The 18,068-nt window shown below is 59.9% G+C and overlaps 2 protein-coding genes and 1 long non-coding RNA gene across 4 annotated transcripts; 2 read left to right on the plus strand and 1 right to left on the minus strand.

Moving 5' to 3' along the window:
• Positions 1–3,610: 3,610 nt before the first annotated feature.
• PLOD3 (procollagen-lysine,2-oxoglutarate 5-dioxygenase 3) lies at positions 3,611–10,893 on the minus strand. The gene is made up of 19 exons (XM_086691862.1): positions 10,424–10,893; positions 9,905–9,996; positions 9,598–9,734; positions 9,325–9,488; positions 9,069–9,181; positions 8,858–8,921; positions 8,356–8,453; positions 8,024–8,125; positions 7,735–7,860; positions 7,449–7,570; positions 7,110–7,214; positions 6,888–7,013; positions 6,502–6,643; positions 6,303–6,416; positions 6,020–6,088; positions 5,439–5,543; positions 4,749–4,895; positions 4,348–4,473; positions 3,611–4,059 (listed from the first exon to the last, which is right to left on the minus strand). Exons 1-19 carry the CDS (start codon positions 10,536–10,538, stop codon positions 3,904–3,906), a joined length of 2,223 nt encoding a protein of 740 aa, XP_086547988.1. The 5' UTR covers positions 10,539–10,893; the 3' UTR covers positions 3,611–3,903.
• Positions 4,891–9,010, plus strand: LOC147572941 (uncharacterized). Its single transcript, XR_015245391.1, has 5 exons — positions 4,891–5,264; positions 5,490–6,668; positions 6,908–7,029; positions 7,127–7,220; positions 8,742–9,010. It is a non-coding gene; the product is annotated as an uncharacterized LOC147572941 (long non-coding RNA).
• A 190-nt stretch (positions 10,894–11,083) lies between the features above and the next one.
• ZNHIT1 (zinc finger HIT-type containing 1) lies at positions 11,084–17,276 on the plus strand. Of its 2 annotated transcripts, none has more exons than XM_025923102.2 (5): positions 11,084–11,279; positions 15,292–15,462; positions 16,541–16,620; positions 16,755–16,924; positions 17,020–17,276. In XM_025923102.2, exons 1-5 carry the CDS (start codon positions 11,222–11,224, stop codon positions 17,039–17,041), a joined length of 501 nt encoding a protein of 166 aa, XP_025778887.2. In that variant the 5' UTR covers positions 11,084–11,221; the 3' UTR covers positions 17,042–17,276. The 2 variants fall into 2 exon arrangements, with proteins under 2 accessions (XP_025778887.2, XP_086547990.1); XM_086691864.1 differs by lacking the exon at positions 11,084–11,279 and adding an exon at positions 11,415–11,572.
• Positions 17,277–18,068: the final 792 nt, after the last annotated feature.

An 18,068-nucleotide genomic window follows, 5' to 3' on the forward strand; every position in this document is an offset into this window, starting at 1 on the left:
CGAGGGAGGTGGGGCGTCGGTTGTGGAAAGGAGTCTCAGGAGAAGCTGGGGAGCCCGCCGACTGAGCCCCCGCCGCCGGCCCGCCGTGGTCAGAAGCCCCCGACGAGGCCGTGCGCCCTCCAAGCGCGCGTCCCGGAGAGCAGGTCTCCGGGGTGCCAGGGTCATCCGGAGGCACGGCCGCGCAGGAACACGCACGAACACGCACACGTTGCAGCTCTGTTCCCACGGTTCATTTCCCTCCCCTCCCCAAGTCGCCGCGGGGACCTGCGTGCCCTGGGGAAGGCGAGGTGCGGGTGGGCGGGGAAGGCGCAGCGCGCCTTGTGCTCCTGGAACAGCTGCGTGAGCCTCTCCACCTAGAGCGCGGGCAGTGCGTCCACCTGCGCCCCGCTGAGCCGCGAGCAACGGACGGCAGGATTGCGGGGGGGGCGGTGGGGGGGGCACTGCGGGCAGAACGGGAGGTGAGAGGGGCGGTCGCTGGCACCCTCATCCCGTCCCCTTCCCGCCCACCCGCCCGACCGTGAGGGAAGGAGTTCAGGCCCCGAGCAGTCGCCTAAGGCCAGCCTGGGGGGGGGGGGGGGGGCGGGGGGTTGTGGAGCGGGCGCGGCAGAGGTGCGGCCCGCAGCCGGGGACCTTCACCTCCCGGAGCTGGGAGCGCGCGGGGCCCGAGCTCCGGGGGGGAGCCGGTGCGCGGGCGGGGGGAGGAGTGGGCCGAGGCCGGGGCTCCCCGCCGGTGCCGGGGGGCTTGCGAAAGGGCGGGAGGAGACGCAGGCTCCCGTGGAACAGCCGCAGGGCGACCCTCAGCAGCGGCCTCGGCGCCTCCTGCGCTCTCCGCGCCAAGAGCCGGGAGGGCTCGGGAACTGCGGGAAGAGCTCGTTCTCCCTGAGAAGACAGGCCCCAGGAGAGCGAGGGGGCATGCCTGACTCTGAGTCCCTCACCCTCCCACCCCCCACCCCCATCCCTGACCGGGGCCGGCCCTCTGCACTCCTCCCGGACAGGGCAGCCCACGGGTGTCCCGCCCGGCCACTGGCCGCTTCCTCAGTGCCAACCTGACAAACCCCTTCTGATTCCGGATCCGCAAGGTTAGCGCACTCGCTTTTGGGTCCAGCGCTTCCAGGGGCCCTCCCACGGCCAGGACTGCCACCTGGCCGCCCTCAGGCCGGGACAGCAGATAGGCGGCGCTGGCCTTGTCAGAGGACAGACAGCAAACCTGGGGTGAGGGCAGAGGCAGGGGGCCTGATGCCTGGGTCCTTGAGAAAAGGGGTAGGAGGACACCAGGCAGGTAGAGCTGGGACCCGGAGGGCCCCCCCCCCCCAGCCCGCGCCCCAGGGCAGGAGGTTGAAGTAGGAGTCGCCAGCTAGGACTGGGGGGCGCTGAGGCTGACCTGCCCCCTCCTCACCACTACACATGGTGTAGTCCCAGAAGCGAGGGAGGTGGAACCAACCTGACAGCCTGAGCAGGTGCGGCCAGAGGCCTGGAAAGAGGCCCAAGAAGCCCGTGGCCTCTGTGCAGAAGTTGCTGGCTTCTGCAGGGAACATACCCCCATCCTGGCAGTGAGATCAGACTTTCAGGGGTGACCAGAGAAGAGTCGGTTCCAAAGCCTTGCCCCCACGCGGCACACTGTTCCTGGGTGCCCCTCACCAGACAGGAAAGCCATCTTGGAAATGTCTCCAGATGGCCCAGTTGCCCACCCAGGCAGAGCAGTGGCCTCCTGCGTGTGGCCAGTCCCTGTCTCCAGAGAGCCGGACCAGGTAGAGGAGGGCTAGGATCCAGGCTCTGCCTAGGATCGCGGGGATGAACGCTGGGCCGTAGAATGGAGCGGCGGGGGTGATACTCAGGACCCCCTCTTGCCTGTTGCATGGTTTCAGGCCCTTCTGTCCCGGCTCATTCCTTCTATGCCTTCGAGGGCCCCCAGAGATCCCTGCCCTGCCTCCCTCCTAGAAAGGGGAAAGTGGGTGCCAGATGCTGGGACTCACTCACCGAGCCCCAAAAGAAGATCCACTGAAGGACGGCCACCGCTTGGAGACCCTGCAGGAGGCCGGCACGCTGTGGAGGGGTGATCCCACAGGGGCTGCCGTGGGCTCTTAAGTACTCTCCTCATGGTCCAGCCCGCCAGCCCTGGCCCTTGGTCCTGGTTCGGCCCCCGTTTCCACCCTCTTTGCTGCACACTGTACCCTTGTGAGCCCCAGGATGAAGAGTTAACCACTCCGTGAACCCACGGGCCCGTGACCAATAGGACCAAACAGAAATGCCCAGGGGTGTGGCCAGGAGCCTGGGGGTGAGGAAGGTGTTTGGACCTTGCGCCTTTGTGAATAGCCAGGCTGACAGAGGTCTGGGAAAGCGGGTGTGTATCACCAATGGCAGAGCTCCCCACACGAGTGAGAACAGTTAGAAAACTCTTTAGTCGCCCTGGCCGGCCCCTAAGGAGTAGCTCGGGCCTCCATGGGGGAGACATCCCAGAGGGAAGGGTTTTTTGGCGAAGGCCAATGATTGGTGAGCCCCGAAGAGCACACCCTCCAAGGGTGCCTCACATTGCCATGGTCCTCCCCCCAACACTGGCCAGAGCTGTGGACTGCTAGCTTCTCCAGGTCAGGGAATGACACTTCTTAAATTAAGAAAAAAAATTTTTTTAGTGTTTATTTATTTTTGAGAGAGAGAGACAGAGACACAGAATCTGAAGCAGGCTCCAGGCCCTGAGCTGTCAGCACAGAGCCTGACACGGGGCTCGAACTCACAAACTGTGAGATCATGACCTGAGCCGAAGTCGGACACTCAACCGACTGAGCCACCCAGGCGTCCCAGGAATATCACTTCTTTAGAAGAGTCTGACACAGGCCCCATTCGGTGCCTCTATCACTCGCTCTCCTAGCATAAAAGACGTTCCCACTTTCATCCTTCATGGTGATTTTCTGACTGAGGTCTCCCCCAGGCTGTAAGCAACCATCAGCACAGCTGACCAGTGCCCAGCAGATAGGGGATGCTCAGTGCATGAGATAGGATGAACCAGCGTCTTCCAGTGCCACAGACTGACACATCGTTTCTGTCCCTGTCCCGATTCACTCTCGTGCGGGGTTTCCCCCTCCAGGGACCTCACCAGGAGGTATTTTCTCCCGTCCCTACTCAGCCGTCTTCCGTCTGCAGGGAGACCAGGGGGGAGATGTGCTGAGAAGTATGGCCAGAGAGATGCTCAGTCCACATGGAGGGGTGACCAGCCCCACCCATCAAGAAGGCAGGCTTGGGGCGCCGGGGTGGTTCAGTCGGTTAAGCGTTCGACTTCGGCTCAGGTCATGATCTTGCGTTGGTGGGTTCGAACCCGGCATCGGGTTCTGTGCCGACAGCTCGGAGCCTGGAGCTTGCTTCGGATTCTGTGTCTCCCTCTCTCTCTGCCCTTCCCCCCACTTGCGCTCTCTCAAAATAAAGAAAATAAAACATTAAAAAAAAAAAGAGGCAGGGGGAGAGAGATATGGGATCCATGGAAGTTTCCAGGTTTCCACACTGCTCTACCATCTGCTTCTGCCTCTTCCTCTTCTCTGGTGTTTGTCTTTGGCGTCCCCTCTACTCTGGTGGCAGGAGGGATCTGGGGTCAGTAGGGAGGCGAGAGACTTACAGGGACTCAAGGCTTACAAATCCTCCTTTATTGAGAGGGTGAGAAACAATAATTTATCACACGGGAGCCCTCAAAGCCTTCTCCCCAGGGGTCCTTGGGGACTGTGGGGAGGGGCAAGGGGGGGCTCCAGGAGCTTCCTGAGAGGGCCGCGTGTTGGGGGAGGGGGGGGCGACACATTCAGTCCCAGGCACACCGAACATCCGCTCAGGAAGCGAGGCGCCAGACAGACCCCCTTCCACGGAGGGGGCCCCCCCCGGGAAGGCACGGCGGCAGGGCAGGTCTGGCAGAGTGGTTGAGTGTCAGGGGTCGACAAAGGACACCATGATGTAGCGAGTGCCCCGAGTGGTGGGCAGCCCCTCGTGGTAGTGGGTGAGGCGGCCAGGATGCAGGAGCCCCCAGCCCTTCCGTGGGGACGAGACTATGCAGTCGTAGCGCAAGAAGCGGCAGCCACCTCCCTGGAAGAGGATGGGGGACAGAAGTGGAGCGTGAGCACATGGGGGAGAAGGTGGGGGAGAGGGCGGGGCCTGGGGGGCAGACAGCCACAAGGGGGTGAGAGGCAGACAAGGGAGGCCCAGGAGGGCAGGGTGGGCAGCCCGGTGGAGCCGGGAGAGGACATGGGGGGGGGGGGGGGCAGGGTGGCTGACTGAACGCTGTCAGGAGCCAGGGGCGGGACGGCAAGGTCCAGGGGCAGAGTGTGTGCGCGCGCACGCGTGTGCGGAGGGCCCCCGGCGGTGCGGGCTCACCTCATAATCCAGGCCCTTGTGGTTGAGGGCGACGTTGAGAGTGAAGGTGGAGGAGTCGTGATGGGGCCGCAGAGACGGCTGCTCATCTGGCCGGTAGCGGACCACAAAGTTCATCACCGCCCGGGTCTGCGGGGGGGCGCGAGAGAACAGGCTGGAAGCGCGGCTGTGAGGTTGGGGGGGGCGGTTGTGATGCTTCTGAGGGGGTGAAGGCCCTGTCCGAGGGAGGGGGCGGGGCTGCAGGGGTGTCGCTGCTAACTGCCCCCTGCCCCCGGCTGCCCTCCTGCGGTATCCCTTTCCGTGGGCCTCCAGACGCTACCAAGGCCCAAAGGGCGCTGAGTGGAGACTTCCAGCCAGGACCGGGGTGTGGGAAGGTGGAGGCGGGGCAGGGGGCAGCGGCCCACCTTGGTGTGGTAGCCTGGGAACAGGCTCTCTGTCATGGGCCCCACGTACGTCCTCAGCAGCTGCAGCCACTGGTCCTCATAGCCCACCTGCTTCATGTGGATGTCTACGGTGGGCACGTTCTCGTAGCCTCCAGCCAGCCTTGAGTCCTGTGGGCGGCCGGCACTGAGCCCCAACGGGGCGGTGCCAGCCTCCCCCTTCCTCTTGCTCTCGGACCTTAAAGCTCAGTGGAACCTGGGTCTGGAAGCCTCGCCCACTCAGCCTGACTCGCTCCTGCAGGCCCTCTGTGTCTCAGTGAAGACGTCATCTCTTCTGCGAAGCCCCTCGGATCCCCCGTGTCTGGGCCGAGGGCCCCCCCCCGCCCCGTGACCCCCACAGCATCTGGGCTGCCGGACGCAGCCTTCAGAAGTAGCTCCTGCCACTGACTATAGCGGGTGAGGTGCAGGGGGGCTCGGCCAGCACCGCCCAGTGCACCACGCCGCCGAGGTCAGTGGCGGCACCTGGGACTCGCCTGCCGGGTTAGTGTTTCTTGAATGAATGAGTGAATGAATGAACACAGTTGTGCCCTCTGTGGGTCCTCTCTCCCTTGGGGACCCCTCTTTGGTGCCACTCTCTTGATTCCATGTCCCTGGCTCCCGGCAACACCTCCCTCCTCGGGGAGCCCTCCCTCCTCACTACCCAGCCCCCCTCACCTCATGCCGGCCTCCTGACCACTGGCCGTAATGCTCCATTTCCTCCACCAGCTCGTCACACATCTGGTCTGACAGCAGCGGGAACCAGTATACGTCTGGACACGGCTGAGAAGACAGGAGAGGAGCAACAGGGCCAGGGCGATGCTCAGTGACCTCTCGGGGAGAAGCCAACAGAGCGGAGAAAAGGCCAGGAGCAGAAAGGGAAGCCGGGGGACGAGGGAAGCCGGGGACCTGGGGACCCGAGCGTGGGGACAGGCCGTGGCCAGCGCTGGGCCAGGAAAGGCTGGGCCAGAGAAGGTGGCAGTGGCTCAGAGAACACGGCACAGGTGGCAGGGGGGGTCCTGGAGCCCTGGGTTTGGAGCTTCCTTATGCTAACGGTCCCAAGAGAGAAGAGAGGACCGCTCTGATTGGTGGCAGGGTGGGAAGCTGAAGGCCCATCTGCTCAGCCTGTGCCTTTATCTGCCCGGGCAGAGCATTCTGCCCAGGAGGGGGGTCTGTTTGGAGACCGCTAATCCAGGCGGCAGACTCAGGGCGCAACGGCCACCAGGACAGTCAGGGGTCCCGTGGGGGGCGGGGCTCACCTGCTCCACGAGTCCCTGCCCTTCCAGGGCCCGGCTGTAGTTCTCGTGAATGTACTGCTCCCGCCAGTCCTGCGGCAGGGGAGGGGTGCGCGCTTTGACCCGTGCCCTCTTTGCGCCATCTGGTCCCCCAAGGAAGCCCCGGCCCCACTACCACGACCGCCCGTCCTCAGGCAGTAGCAGACCTTGGGGGTGAGCACTATGCGTGTGTGCGCGTGCACGTGTGCCTGCGTCCTCCTTTAGAGAAGGGCGCGCCGGTTCTCTGAGCGAGGGGCCCATCACTCACCAGGGGGTTGTCGAAGATTTGCCAGAGGTCAGGGTGCAGATGGTCTGTGTCATACCGAGAGGTGGCCAGGAGGCGACCAAATTCCTGCTGATTGCTGAGGTGGAGGAAGATGCCCTGGGGCCGGGTCGGGGGTCAGAGTGAGAAGACGCGGGCGGCTGCTTCCCAGCACCCCAGCATGGGGCCCCCAGGCCCCACTCACCTTGTCGCGCAGGCTCTTACAGAAGGCCATGTCCGGGTCGGTGTCGCTGCCCGAGAACACCTCCCTCTGGGGCAGCTCTGTCCTCAGGGTCTCGCCGCGGATCACGTACGCCTGGGATATATAGGGCACATTCCACACGCCCCTGGAGGCACCCGCACCGGGGTCAGGTGGGCACGATTCAACCCGGGAGCCCCTTCCCCCAGGGCGCCCGCTCGCCAAGCCGCGTCCCCGGTGAAGCGCCGCCGGTCACGCCACCCCGGTCTCGCTCCGGTCCCCCCACCCCACAGCTGTGGCACTGCGACTGGAGGCCGCACCGGAGCCCTGGGAACGGGGCCTCGGGAGGGCACGCGGGTGGCCACAGGCCGGAGGGCAGGGGCAGAACTCACACTCGCTTCCGCTGCACTAGTTCCACGTAGTCCTCGGACCGAGCGTAGTACTCGTCGGGGCTCAGGGCTCCCCAGAAGTTGGACCACAGCTTCCCGTGGCGGGACAGCATGGGCGCTATCACCTTCCTATGGATGGGCAGAGGTGAGCCCTGTCCCCGGGGAACAAGTCGGGGGCTCCCCAGAGACTACCTGGGCTCCCTCCGGCCGAACTGGGCAAGCGACCTGTTCTCTTCAATGAGGATGCGCAGGGTCTGCTGGTTGGTGATGACGGCGTCAGCATCCAGGCTGAAGTAGAATTCGCACTCGGGGTCCTGCCGACAGCTGTCCCTGGAGGTGACAGATCAACGAACAGATGAGCTAAGATGGGAGCAGGCGGGGGGAGGAGGGGGCCGTGGGGGCGGGGGCGGTGCACTTGCCTCCCCAGGACCCCGAGGGTCTCCTGGCTGGGAGGGCGCCCCTGGGAGGCCAAGCAGAGACCACGTGGTGAACGGAAAGGAAGGACCGAGGCAGAGGCAGCGTCCCTTCCCCCTCCCCCGTCCGCCCCTCCCAGTGCTCACTCACATGGCCATGTCCCTGGCCTCGCCCGGGGTCAGGGCCTCCTCCGGCCCCACGAGCTTCACAGCTGAGAAGTGGCCCTGGAGCTGGGGCCAGGAGTCTGCAATGTGGGGCTCATGGTACACCTCCTGGAGATGGGGGGAGAGATGGGAGGAGGGGAGAGAGAGGGCAGAAAAGATGGTGCCTGAGGAACAGGAGGGGGAAGGTGGTGAGCGGAAGGGGTGTAGGAAGGAGTCAGGGCCGATCCGGTGGGGCAGGGCCCTTTGGGAGGCTGCGCAGGGGGGCGTCTCACGTTGTTATGCAGGAACAGGGTGACCCTGTCAGGGGGGTAGTCCAGGAGCAGGAGCCGCTGCAGGAAGCGGGGCAGGAACGGGGTAGGCTGTTCCACGAACACGGCCAGAAGCACCCGGGGGGGAGGCTGCAAGATATGACACCTTGGGGCTCAGAGGAGAGCCCAGGCCTCCCCCTGGTGTGTCCTGGGGGTCCCCAGAGCTTTGCCCCGTGCACCGCTGTCCCGCATGCTCTCCCCGCACCCCCTGCCTCAGTGCCTTGTCCTGCCCGACCCTGGCACCCCTCCTCACCTGCCCCCCCGGGAGTATCCTCCGGTCCCGGCCGCAGAACCCACAGCCTCCCTGAGGAGTCCAGCCATTAGGGACATAGTTTCCCAGGTAATTCAGCTGGAGCTGTTGGAAGAGGCAGTGAGGCTGAAGCAAAGGAGTCCAGCAGGAGAGGGACGGAAAGTCAGGAGGACGGGCAGGGGACAGGGCAGGAGGGGAAGGGATGGACACTTAGACCCTCTCCCATCACCTCTGCCTCGGGGGCTGGGGAGGAATGGCTGTCCAGAAGGGATGGAGGTACCCAGGGGCAGGGGGCAGGTCTGACTGGGGCAGGGGCAGGGTCTGTGGGTATAAACCTTAGTCGGACCGTTCCCATGGACCACGACGGGAAGTGTGTCATAGGCCACATTCCGGATACGCACGCGATTCCGATCAAACTTTAAAACTATCTCATCTGGGGAAGAAAGGGCCAGCTTTACGCTCCCTTCCTCTCAAGGCTGCCAAGCAACAGATGCTTCTAAATATGGTGGGCGGGGGACCCCGGCTTCTCTAGAGGGTGAAGGACTGTGGCTCCGGGGGGGCGAGGATTGGCTACCTTCTCTCTCCGAGGGTACTGACCAGGCTACTGCCACCCTGGGGTGCTCCACCACACTACCTGGGTGACCGGGGCGAGTCCCCAGTCCCTCGGAAAGGCAGCGTCCTCACCTGAGACAGGTGGTAACCACAGACCCTCCCTTTGTAGGATTGTTGGGTTAAACGAAATTACAGAAGTAGAGCCCCGACCCAGAGCCTTGGCACAAAGTACGTGTCCAACAGATGCTAGGCACAGCGACCCCCTCCGGCTGCCTTTCTCCTCACCCAAAGCCCCATTGAGGTTCTGAAAGATCCGGGATTTATGATCCAGATTGAGGCTGAGCTTCTCCTGCATGGGATGAGATGGGGCAGTTAACCGAGGAGCGGGCGGGCCATAACTCCCCACTCTTTCTACTTCTTCCCTGAGGCTCTACAGCCCGCATGGCGCCTGCAGCCCTGCGGAGCTGCGAGGGGCCGCCCTCCCCGCCATCCCCACCCTCAGCCCTGGGTCCAGGTAGAGCCGTGTGTAGAACAGCTGGTCGTCATCATCATCCTCGTACTTCCACTGGTGGACGACTCGGTGGATGGTGGGGGCAAACCCGATGAACCCTGCGGGGGGTGGGGAGGTGCTGACTCCGAGACTCTTGGGGTCCCAGACGCCCGTCCCCACCCCCTCTCTAGCCCGACGGCGCCTGGAACATCCCAAGCCCCACCACTCTTGGCCCCTCAGCCTTGGGCACTCTGCCACTCACCACCAGAGTTGAGGAAGCGCTTCCCCGTGCCCACCTCAGGGTACTGCTCCGCCAGCCCCCATTCGGGCCAGCAGAAGCCCTCGGCAGAGAAGAGCAGGCGGCTCCCACTCTGGACGAACTTCTTCAGCAGCTCGGAGGGGCTGCCAGCCAGAATCACGTCGTAGCTGGGCGAAGAAGAGGGGCCTGAGCAGGACAGCCACTAGGAACCTCGGTATCCTTACCCACCCCTCCAGCTTGCCCCTCCCCCCTGTTCCCCAGCCCCAGCCCCTTTACCTGTCCACGAACATGATGACCATATCCTCCCGGTCAGCATATTTCTCCATTTCCTTCTTTAGCCACCTGACCTTCTGTCCTCCACCAACCGTTCGGGCCACATCACCCCCTCGCCACTCCTGTCCCAGGCCCAGGGTCTGTGGGGGGGGGGGGGGGGGAGGAGACCCGTGGTGCCGGGGCAGGGCTCAGCCGGCCCGGTGGGCCCTCCTGACCAGGCTCACCGTGGGGCCCCAGGCATCCAGCCCTCAGCCCGCTCCAGGGGCAGCAAATCCCCTCCTAGAGGCCACGAGGGCATTCCTCTCCTCACCCGCACTGTGTAGTTGAAGAACTCCGCTGACCGCAGGAAACGCCGGTATCCTTCCGTCTTGGCTGTGGCCACCGTGATCACCAGCAGCTTCTCTGTCACCAGCCGGGAATTGGCGCTCGGGACCCGCTCACCCAGCTCACTGCCCCACGAGTTCCGCTCACCGCAGGCCCCCTTGCCCTCCCTCCGACTCTGCCCCTGTCCTCCTATTATTTTTATTTTTATTTTTCCGATTCCCTCTTAAACTCTTCTCAACCAAAACTTCGGCTCCAATTGAGAGCTGGGTGGGAGAGACACCCAGGAATCCGGGATGAGTTCACATGGAGAGGCTGGAAATCCCAGCTCGGGGTGGAGGTGTGGGGGGGTAGGGTAGGTGGGCGAGGGGCCGCGCGATTCGTCCCACGGAGGGCCCAAAGGCTTGGGAGAGGCCGGCCACCCCCTCCAGGCCTCCACCCCCCCCTCCCGGACCCTGCGGGCAGACACGCAAAACCCGCATCCACTCGCCGCTCCCGGGGCTCTCACCTGGGTTGACCGGGTCTCTGCCCCGGGGACGGTCGGAAGCAGGGGTCGCAGGAGGCGGGAGCAGCAGCAGCAGGATTCCCAGCAGGAGCCGGAGTCCCGGGCCCCAGGAGGCCATGGCGAGGAGCCGGCAGAGAAGGCACAGAGGCCCGCAGGGCGCCTGGGCTGTGCGCCTGGATCCCAACTCCGGGGAGGGGCTGTGGGCAGAGGGACCGGGGCTGCCTTGCGGACCGCTGTGAGGAGGTACAGGGCTCGGGCTCCGCCCTGGAAAAAAGGCGTAGCCCGAGGCTACTGAAAACTCGAGAAGCCGGCGCCGTAGACAAGGCGAGGATTGTCCCCGGTCGTGAGCGCGCGGGCTGCACGGAGTCAGCAGAGGGGGCGCCCGGCCGGGAGGCGGGGGCTCGGGCCGGCGGTCGCGAGCCAAGGACTTCGGTCTGAGCCAGCCCGGCCCAGCGCCGCCTGACACACGAGGAAACTGAAACCCGGAGAGGGGAAGTGACCCCCAGCAGGTCCGGCGGGATGCGGAGGCGGGTCTTTGCCACAGCTCTGCCGGGAGCGGCTGGGCGGAAGGCCGGGCGAGCACCGCGTGGGGGCGCTCGGAGCGGGGACGAGCGGAGCAGCGGGCGGCAAGGAGGGAGAAGGCCGAGGAGTCTGCGGCGCCAGGGGCGCGGGGGGTTGAGGTTTCGGCAGAGGGTCACCAAGGGCCTCTCGGATTGCCCACTCAAGCCTACGCACTCTCTTTGGTAGTCCAGCCCATCATCTCTGCCGCCCCGGGAAGACTCTCCAGGGACTGCCTTTGTGATGGTGGCATCTTCAGAAGGACGACGAAAGGGAAATAACATTTCTCAAAAGACCACTGGTACCACCTCTTTAAAATGATCCACGTAGGGGACCCCACAAAATACACAGCCACCCTGAAGCCGGAAGTGGTTTTGCCCCTATAAAATATGGCGGAAAGCTTTCTGATCTCCTAGGGAACATCACGTAATGGGTGGAAGCTTTGGGAATTCTAGTGGGATAATTCTGCGCACGCGCAAAAGCACGCGCTGCCGGAAGTGATGACACGCCTTCCACAGCGGGTGCTTTAGCACGCGTGCGCAGGAGGCTCTTCCGTCAGCTGTGTTGTGGAAATGGTGGAGAAGAAAACTTCGGGTATGTGAGCCCCGGGCGGTTGGCCCCTTACCGCCTCCCAAATCCGAACCTGGCCTAGGATGTTCTCAACCAGTTATTAGTCTCAAATCCCTTCCCCGGCGCTCGGGCCCTGGCGTCGGGGTCGCTCCTCAGACCATCCATTCATGTTTAATTGATGCCTGCTTGCTCCACGTCGGGCGCCTGGGTTGGAGAGAGGAAAAAGATCCCTATCATCCCCAAACTGGCTTTCTGGGAGGGGAACAGACACGCAGGCCTGCCGCTGCACTTCAGAGTGATACGTGCGATGGCAGAGGGGAGCACAGCTCCTGGGCGCGGGGAGGAGTGGCACCTAACCTAGTTTCTGGGATGGAGGGCACCGGGAAGGGGGAAAACGCTTGGATGGAGGCTTGAAAGTCGGGTTAAGGTTTCACTCCGTGCAGTGGCGCCGAGGCTCATTCCCGGCAGCGTGAACCGCGCGTGCAAAGGCAGGAAAGCAAGAGAAAGCAAGTCGCTTGGGGAGCCAAGTTCACAGTTCGGGGCTTGCGGAGGAATAGCAAGAATAGTCTGGAGGGTTGGGGAAAGGTACACCTGAAAGGCATCCCATATAGTGCCAGAGAGTTTGAATTCTCTGGAGAGGGCAGTGGGGAATCATTACAGGCTCTCTTAAGGCAGGGGAGTGGCCGAAAGAGATTTATCTTTTAGAGAGGCAGTTCTGGCTTCAGTGCGGAGCAGCGCTGTACGGCGGAACTTTCTGGATTGATGGGAATGGTCTTACTCAGTACCGTGTAGGATGGCAGCCTTTAGCCACATGTGGCGGTTGAGCATGTGAAATGTGGCTAGTGCCACGGAGGAACTGAATTTTAAATTTTAAACTTACTTAATCTACAGCATTTAAACAACCACAGGTGAGTAGTGGCTACCCCCTTGTACAGCGCAGGTCTAGAGACTGGAAGGCAATTAAGGAGCCATTGAGTAGTCCCCACAAGAGATGTGGGTGGAGCAGTCCGCCAGATTGACTTTTTAATGAATCCAATCGTGTCAGCATTTCTTAAACTCTTTGCTGGATCTCCATTATTCTCAGTATAAATCCCCAAATCCAAAGTTCTTTAGACACTTACAGGTCAGACTGTTAACAGCGGGCCTGACTTTATAACCGGGCCTGACTTTATAACCACACAGCACCCCCTCCCTACGTGCTTTATATTACCAGCCACACTGAACTTTTTATAATTTATTGAAGGCACCACAGTCTGCCATCCAAGCCTTCTTCCATGCTGGTATGAAAGCCTGAAACACCCTTTTCTCTCCCCCAACCAAGGTAACTTCTATTCATTAGTCAGATCTCAACCTAGACTTCTTATTTTCCTCTGGAAAATCTTTTGACTACCCCAGGGCCAGTTGGGTGTTTCTGGCATGTGCCCCCGTAGCACCGTGTACTTCCTTGTGCTAACATATCCTGTGCTCTGCTCATTTGTTTGATCATTTGTATTCCCCACTAGACTATAAGCTCATGTGTTCCCAGAACCAAGGGCACCGCCTGGTACTTGGGAGGGAGGCAGTATACAGTGATCCAGAGCTGGGAAGCTCTGCGTTCTTCCCAAGCCACATACCAGCTACATGAGCTTTGGACATGTTTCTTAACCTCTGAACTTTAGTAAACTGGGGATGATAATGATATCTCTCACGTTGGGTTGATAAAGAGTTAAAGCTCTTACACAAAGAGCTTAGCATAGCATCTGGCTCATAGTGCGTGCCCAGTGTTAGCCCCTGGTGCCGATGCTATTTATTTTGGTTACAGGCACTCGATAAATATCTGTTCAATGAATAAAGAGATAATTTTGTGTAGAGTTGTGAGACCCTGATAAAGAGAGAAGTTTAAAATAACTCCTAGGTTTCTTGTTTAGGATGCCTGTGCAGATGGTTCTGTTTACTTAGAGAGTTCAGGAAGAGAAGCAGACTTGGAGGGGAAGATTTAAAATTTTGGGCTGCAGTGACGAAGGGGTCATCTCTGATTACTGCTCGAAGCCTGTCATGTGGCCTGCCCTCTCGCCTCTAAGGAGAGGGCTGTCCCCATCTCTTTCTGAGTCTGATCTGTCTTCCTGGGATTGCAAACCCAAACATAGGGCTGTCTCTCCCAAAAGCAAATGACTCCAAAAAGTGGTTCTCTCAATCCTGAACCTTCTCCTGAGCTCCACAACTGGCTGTTCAACTGGTTGCAGGAAGTCAGCCGCTGACCTCACCATTTAATTTTTAAGTTTATTTATTTTGAGAGAGAGACAGAGAGAGAGAGAGAGAGAGAGAGGAGTGGGGGCAGAGAGAGAGGGAGAGAGAGCATTCCAAGCAAGCTCTGCACTGTCATTACAGAGCCCAACACGGGGCTTGAACCCACAAACCGTGAGATCATGACCTGAGCTGAGATCAAGAGTTGGATGCTTAACTGACTGAACCACCCAGGCACCCCATTGACCTCACCATTTTATTTTTTTTCAACGTTTTTTTAAAAATTTTTATTTATTTTTGGGACAGAGAGAGACAGAGCATGAACGGGGGAGGGGCAGAGAGAGAGGGAGACACAGAATCGGAAACAGGCTCCAGGCTCCGAGCCATCAGCCCAGAGCCTGACGCGGGGCTCAAACTCACGGACCGCGAGATCGTGACCTGGCTGAAGTCGGACGCTTAACCGACTGCGCCACCCAGGCGCCCCTTTTTTTTTTTTTAACTTTTTATTTTTTATGACCTCACCATTTTAAACCTCTCTCTTCTTACCTACCGGCTGTTCACTGGGATCAGATAATTCTACACAACATGTCTCCTTCTTCATTAAACACATTTACTGAGTGCTTTTCACCATCAGAAAAACCTGAAGTCACATCAGGGATGCAAATGAAGGGATTCTTTCCACCAGAGGGAAATAGTCAGTAAAGTCTCAGGGTGTAGTAAAAGGAAGATTTTAGAAATACACACTGGATTTGGCCCTAGGGCATCGCCAGGGTCCTGAGTGTGAGTAGTTCCCACTGAATGGGAGTCATTTTGCTGGGGGTTGAAGAGTGGATGGGAGGTGAGGAAATGAAGCTTCCCATGGGCGATTCTCTCAAAGATGAGTCTTTGTGAATTTGGGTCAACACGTGAGGGTTTGGCAGGTTTTTCCAGTGAAGGGAAGGTCCCTGTTGGGGAAGAGGGTTTGAAGATGCAGGAGGGACAGAAGGACCCGAGCTGGAGATGGAGGGTTGGGTTTAGCAATGGGACTCAGTGGAGGGGTAGGGGGTGCATCCTCTTGGAATGGAGGGAAGGCGGGTGCCAGGCAGTTATATTTGAGAGCGGGCTGGAGGATGAGCATCTCTACGTGTGTCCTTTGAAGTAGGAAATGAGATTGCTAAGCATGACGGCTGAGTGCATGAAGGTCCCAGTGGAGGCTGCAAGCCCTGCGTGTACAGTGGTCCCCATCTGCACGGTTGTATGATTTCTGCCAGCAGTGAGAGGTCTCCAGGAGGCATCTCTTTGGCTGGGTCTGGGGATTGGGAGGAAAGGCCAGGGCCAAAGGCATGAGTGACTGAAATGACAGCCTTGTTAGCCAGGAGGGAGGCAAGCCAGGGGGCTAATATATTGGGAGAAGGTACAGGCGCCAAGGGCTTGGTGACTCAGATGACATCAGAGAGCTGTGGTTCCGTCCGCACGCTTCCCGGAACCAAGGCCAGCCCAGCTTCTCTCTTCCCATGCCCTCGTGACTCTGCCCCACCCAGTTCGCTCCCAGGACCCTGGACAGCGGCGGGTGTTGGACCGGGCTGCCAGACAGCGCCGCATCAACAGGCAGCTCGAGGCCTTGGAGAATGACAACTTCCAGGACGACCCCCATGCAGGACTCCCCCAGCTCGGCAAAAGGCTGCCTCAGTTTGATGATGATGCAGACACCGGTGAGGCAGGGGTAGAAGGAGGCGGGTGGAGGGAGGGAGGACCGGGCTGGGGAGGCAAGGCCAAAGGAAGGGGAAGGGGTCTGCCTGGAGACAGATTGTAGAGGGACATCGGGTTGGGGCAGGGGGTGGGGGGGGGGGGGGCAGATGACACAGGAGCCCCTCTGGCTTTGTCAGGGACTGGCTTCTGTGACTTCTGTGACTGTGAGCCAGCTGCTCTCCCCCTCTGCGTCACCTTCCTCTAGCACATGTAGAGTAAAGAACATGGAGAGCGGAGCTCCGGGAGCACTTCCAGCTCTGACTTAGAGCCTTGGACTTAGGGGAGCGTGGAGATGAATGTAGAAGCAGGTTAGAGAAGTGAGGGGAGGGATACACGGTAGTGAGAGGCTGACTCAGAACCCAGGTGAGCGTGTGCGCAGGGAGTGGACACATGAGTGTCGGGAACGATGGCACAGAGAAAGATGGTGTCTTTCTTGGCACGTGCCAAGTAACTATAGTTGACCTTTGAGCAACAGGGGTTTGAGCTGCAGGGGTCCACTTGTACGTGGGATTTGTTCAGTCGGTGCTGTAAATATATTTGCTCTCATGATTTTCTTTCTTTTTTCTTAAGTTGTTTTTTTTTTTTTTTTTTTAGTGTTTGTTTATTTTTGAGAGAGGTGGAGACAGCATGAGCGGAGGAGGGGCAGAGAAAGGGAGAGAGAGAATCCCAAGCAGGTTCCGTGCTGCCAGCATAGAGCCTGATGCAGGGCTGGAACCCCATGAAACTGAGATCATGACCTGAGCCGAAAGCAAAAGTTGGATGTTTAACTGACTAAGCGCCCCCCCCTTATGATTTACTTAATATTTTGTTTTCCCCGGTGTTGTTTTAAGAATACAGTATATAATACATATAACATACAAAACATACGTTAACCGACTGTTTGTATTGTCAGAAAGGCTTCTGGTCACCAGTAGGCTATTTGATGTTGTTTTTTGGGGAGTCCAGAGTTATACACAGGTCTTGGACTACGTGGAGGAGGCCAGCGCCCCAACCCCTGTGTTGTTCAAGAGTCAACTGTAATTAATTGTTCTTCCTCTGTAGGAAAGAAAAAGAAGAAAACTCGAGGCGATCATTTTAAACTTCGCTTCCGAAAGAACTTTCAGGCCTTGCTAGAGGAGCAGGTGAGAGGGCGTGGCCCCGGGGACTGGGAGGGCCCCACAGGGAAGGAAGGAGCCTGCAGAGGTCCTTGTCCCAGGTCGGTGTTTGCCACGTGGGTGGGCGGAGGAGGTGTGGAGCCTTCCCCTTGTCTCTACAGAACCTGAGCGTGGCCGAGGGCCCCAACTATCTGACAGCCTGTGCGGGTCCCCCCTCCCGGCCTCAGCGGCCCTTCTGTGCCGTCTGCGGCTTCCCCTCCCCGTACACCTGCGTCAGCTGTGGCGCCCGATACTGCACGGTGCGCTGTCTGGGCACCCACCAGGAGACCAGGTGAGCTCAGAACCTCCCCCTGCGCCCACATCCTCTCCTTCCTATCCCCCAGCCTCCCGGGACCTCTCCTCCTCCTGGGCCTCCACTGCCTGCAGGTGCCTGAAGTGGACTGTGTGAGCCTGGGCGTCCCCAGAGGGGAAGGCCCTCTGCACCCCACCTCAGCCTCGGAGAAGCCTTGGCCAAGGAGAGAGGTGCTCTTCTGGACCGAGAGAGGAGCCGTTCACTCGCCCAGCAAAGCTGTGTCCTACCTGCTAGGGAAGACAGGCCTAGTCCTGGGGGCTGTTTGGGGGGAAGTGGGCTGGGCCCTCAGCGTGCTGTTGTAATAAAAGGTGTCATCCGAGGAGGAACCTGCCTCTTTGGTCACATGGTGGTTTGGGCATGAGGGTCACGGGTCTCTGTGCTGTTCACTGCTCCGTGGGTTTTCCTTCTATGCATCAGTCACCCCTCCCACTGTCTGTCTCCCTGGGTTCCCTGACGGAGGAAGATTTTGTCCCATTCTGCTGCCACGCCCACATCTCAGCCTTCTTTGGCTGTCGCTTTATGTCATTTTTTGATGATGGATTCGGTGCATTTGCTTTTGCTTTTTGTTTCTGTAGTTCTCCCGAGTATCATTTGAGCACAGTTAGGACTGGGTGACAGGGAAGTGGAGTGAGGGCTGGGGGTGGGGCACAGGAGGAGACTGAGGGAGGACACAGTCCCCTGTCTTCATCCTCTTGATACTTAACCGGGTAGAGAGATCAGCCCTCACCCTTGGTGCTGCCTCCAGAGGAGGCTGCTGTTACCAGGGGGCCGCAGTGTGCAAAATTATTAGTATCCGAGAAAACCCAGACATTTCTGGAGGCATGGGGGAATTCACGATATAGAGGCCTCTGTTCTTGGTGGCCCTGGGTGCTGTAATTCTTGTGTGCTGTGAAAGCTTCTTACACTCAGGCCTCCTCTAAGTGGATTGTGTGCTATGAGCTTATAAGCTCCTTGGAGTTGTTGTCTTAAGGCTCTGTATCCTGTTGGAACTTAGCAAAGCACATGCTTAGGAAGCATTTGTTGAACAAGTAACCTCAATGAGATATTAATGAGATCCAGTGAATTCGGTGTTAGGCATCTTTATAGGCTCTCCTCCCCCCTTTTGGGACTTTCCTACAGCTGG

The sequence above is a fragment of the Puma concolor genome, chromosome E3, assembly GCF_028749965.1.
Source record: "Puma concolor isolate L17-30 chromosome E3, mPumCon1.1.hap2, whole genome shotgun sequence".
In the NCBI taxonomy this organism is placed as follows: Eukaryota; Metazoa; Chordata; class Mammalia; order Carnivora; family Felidae; genus Puma; species Puma concolor.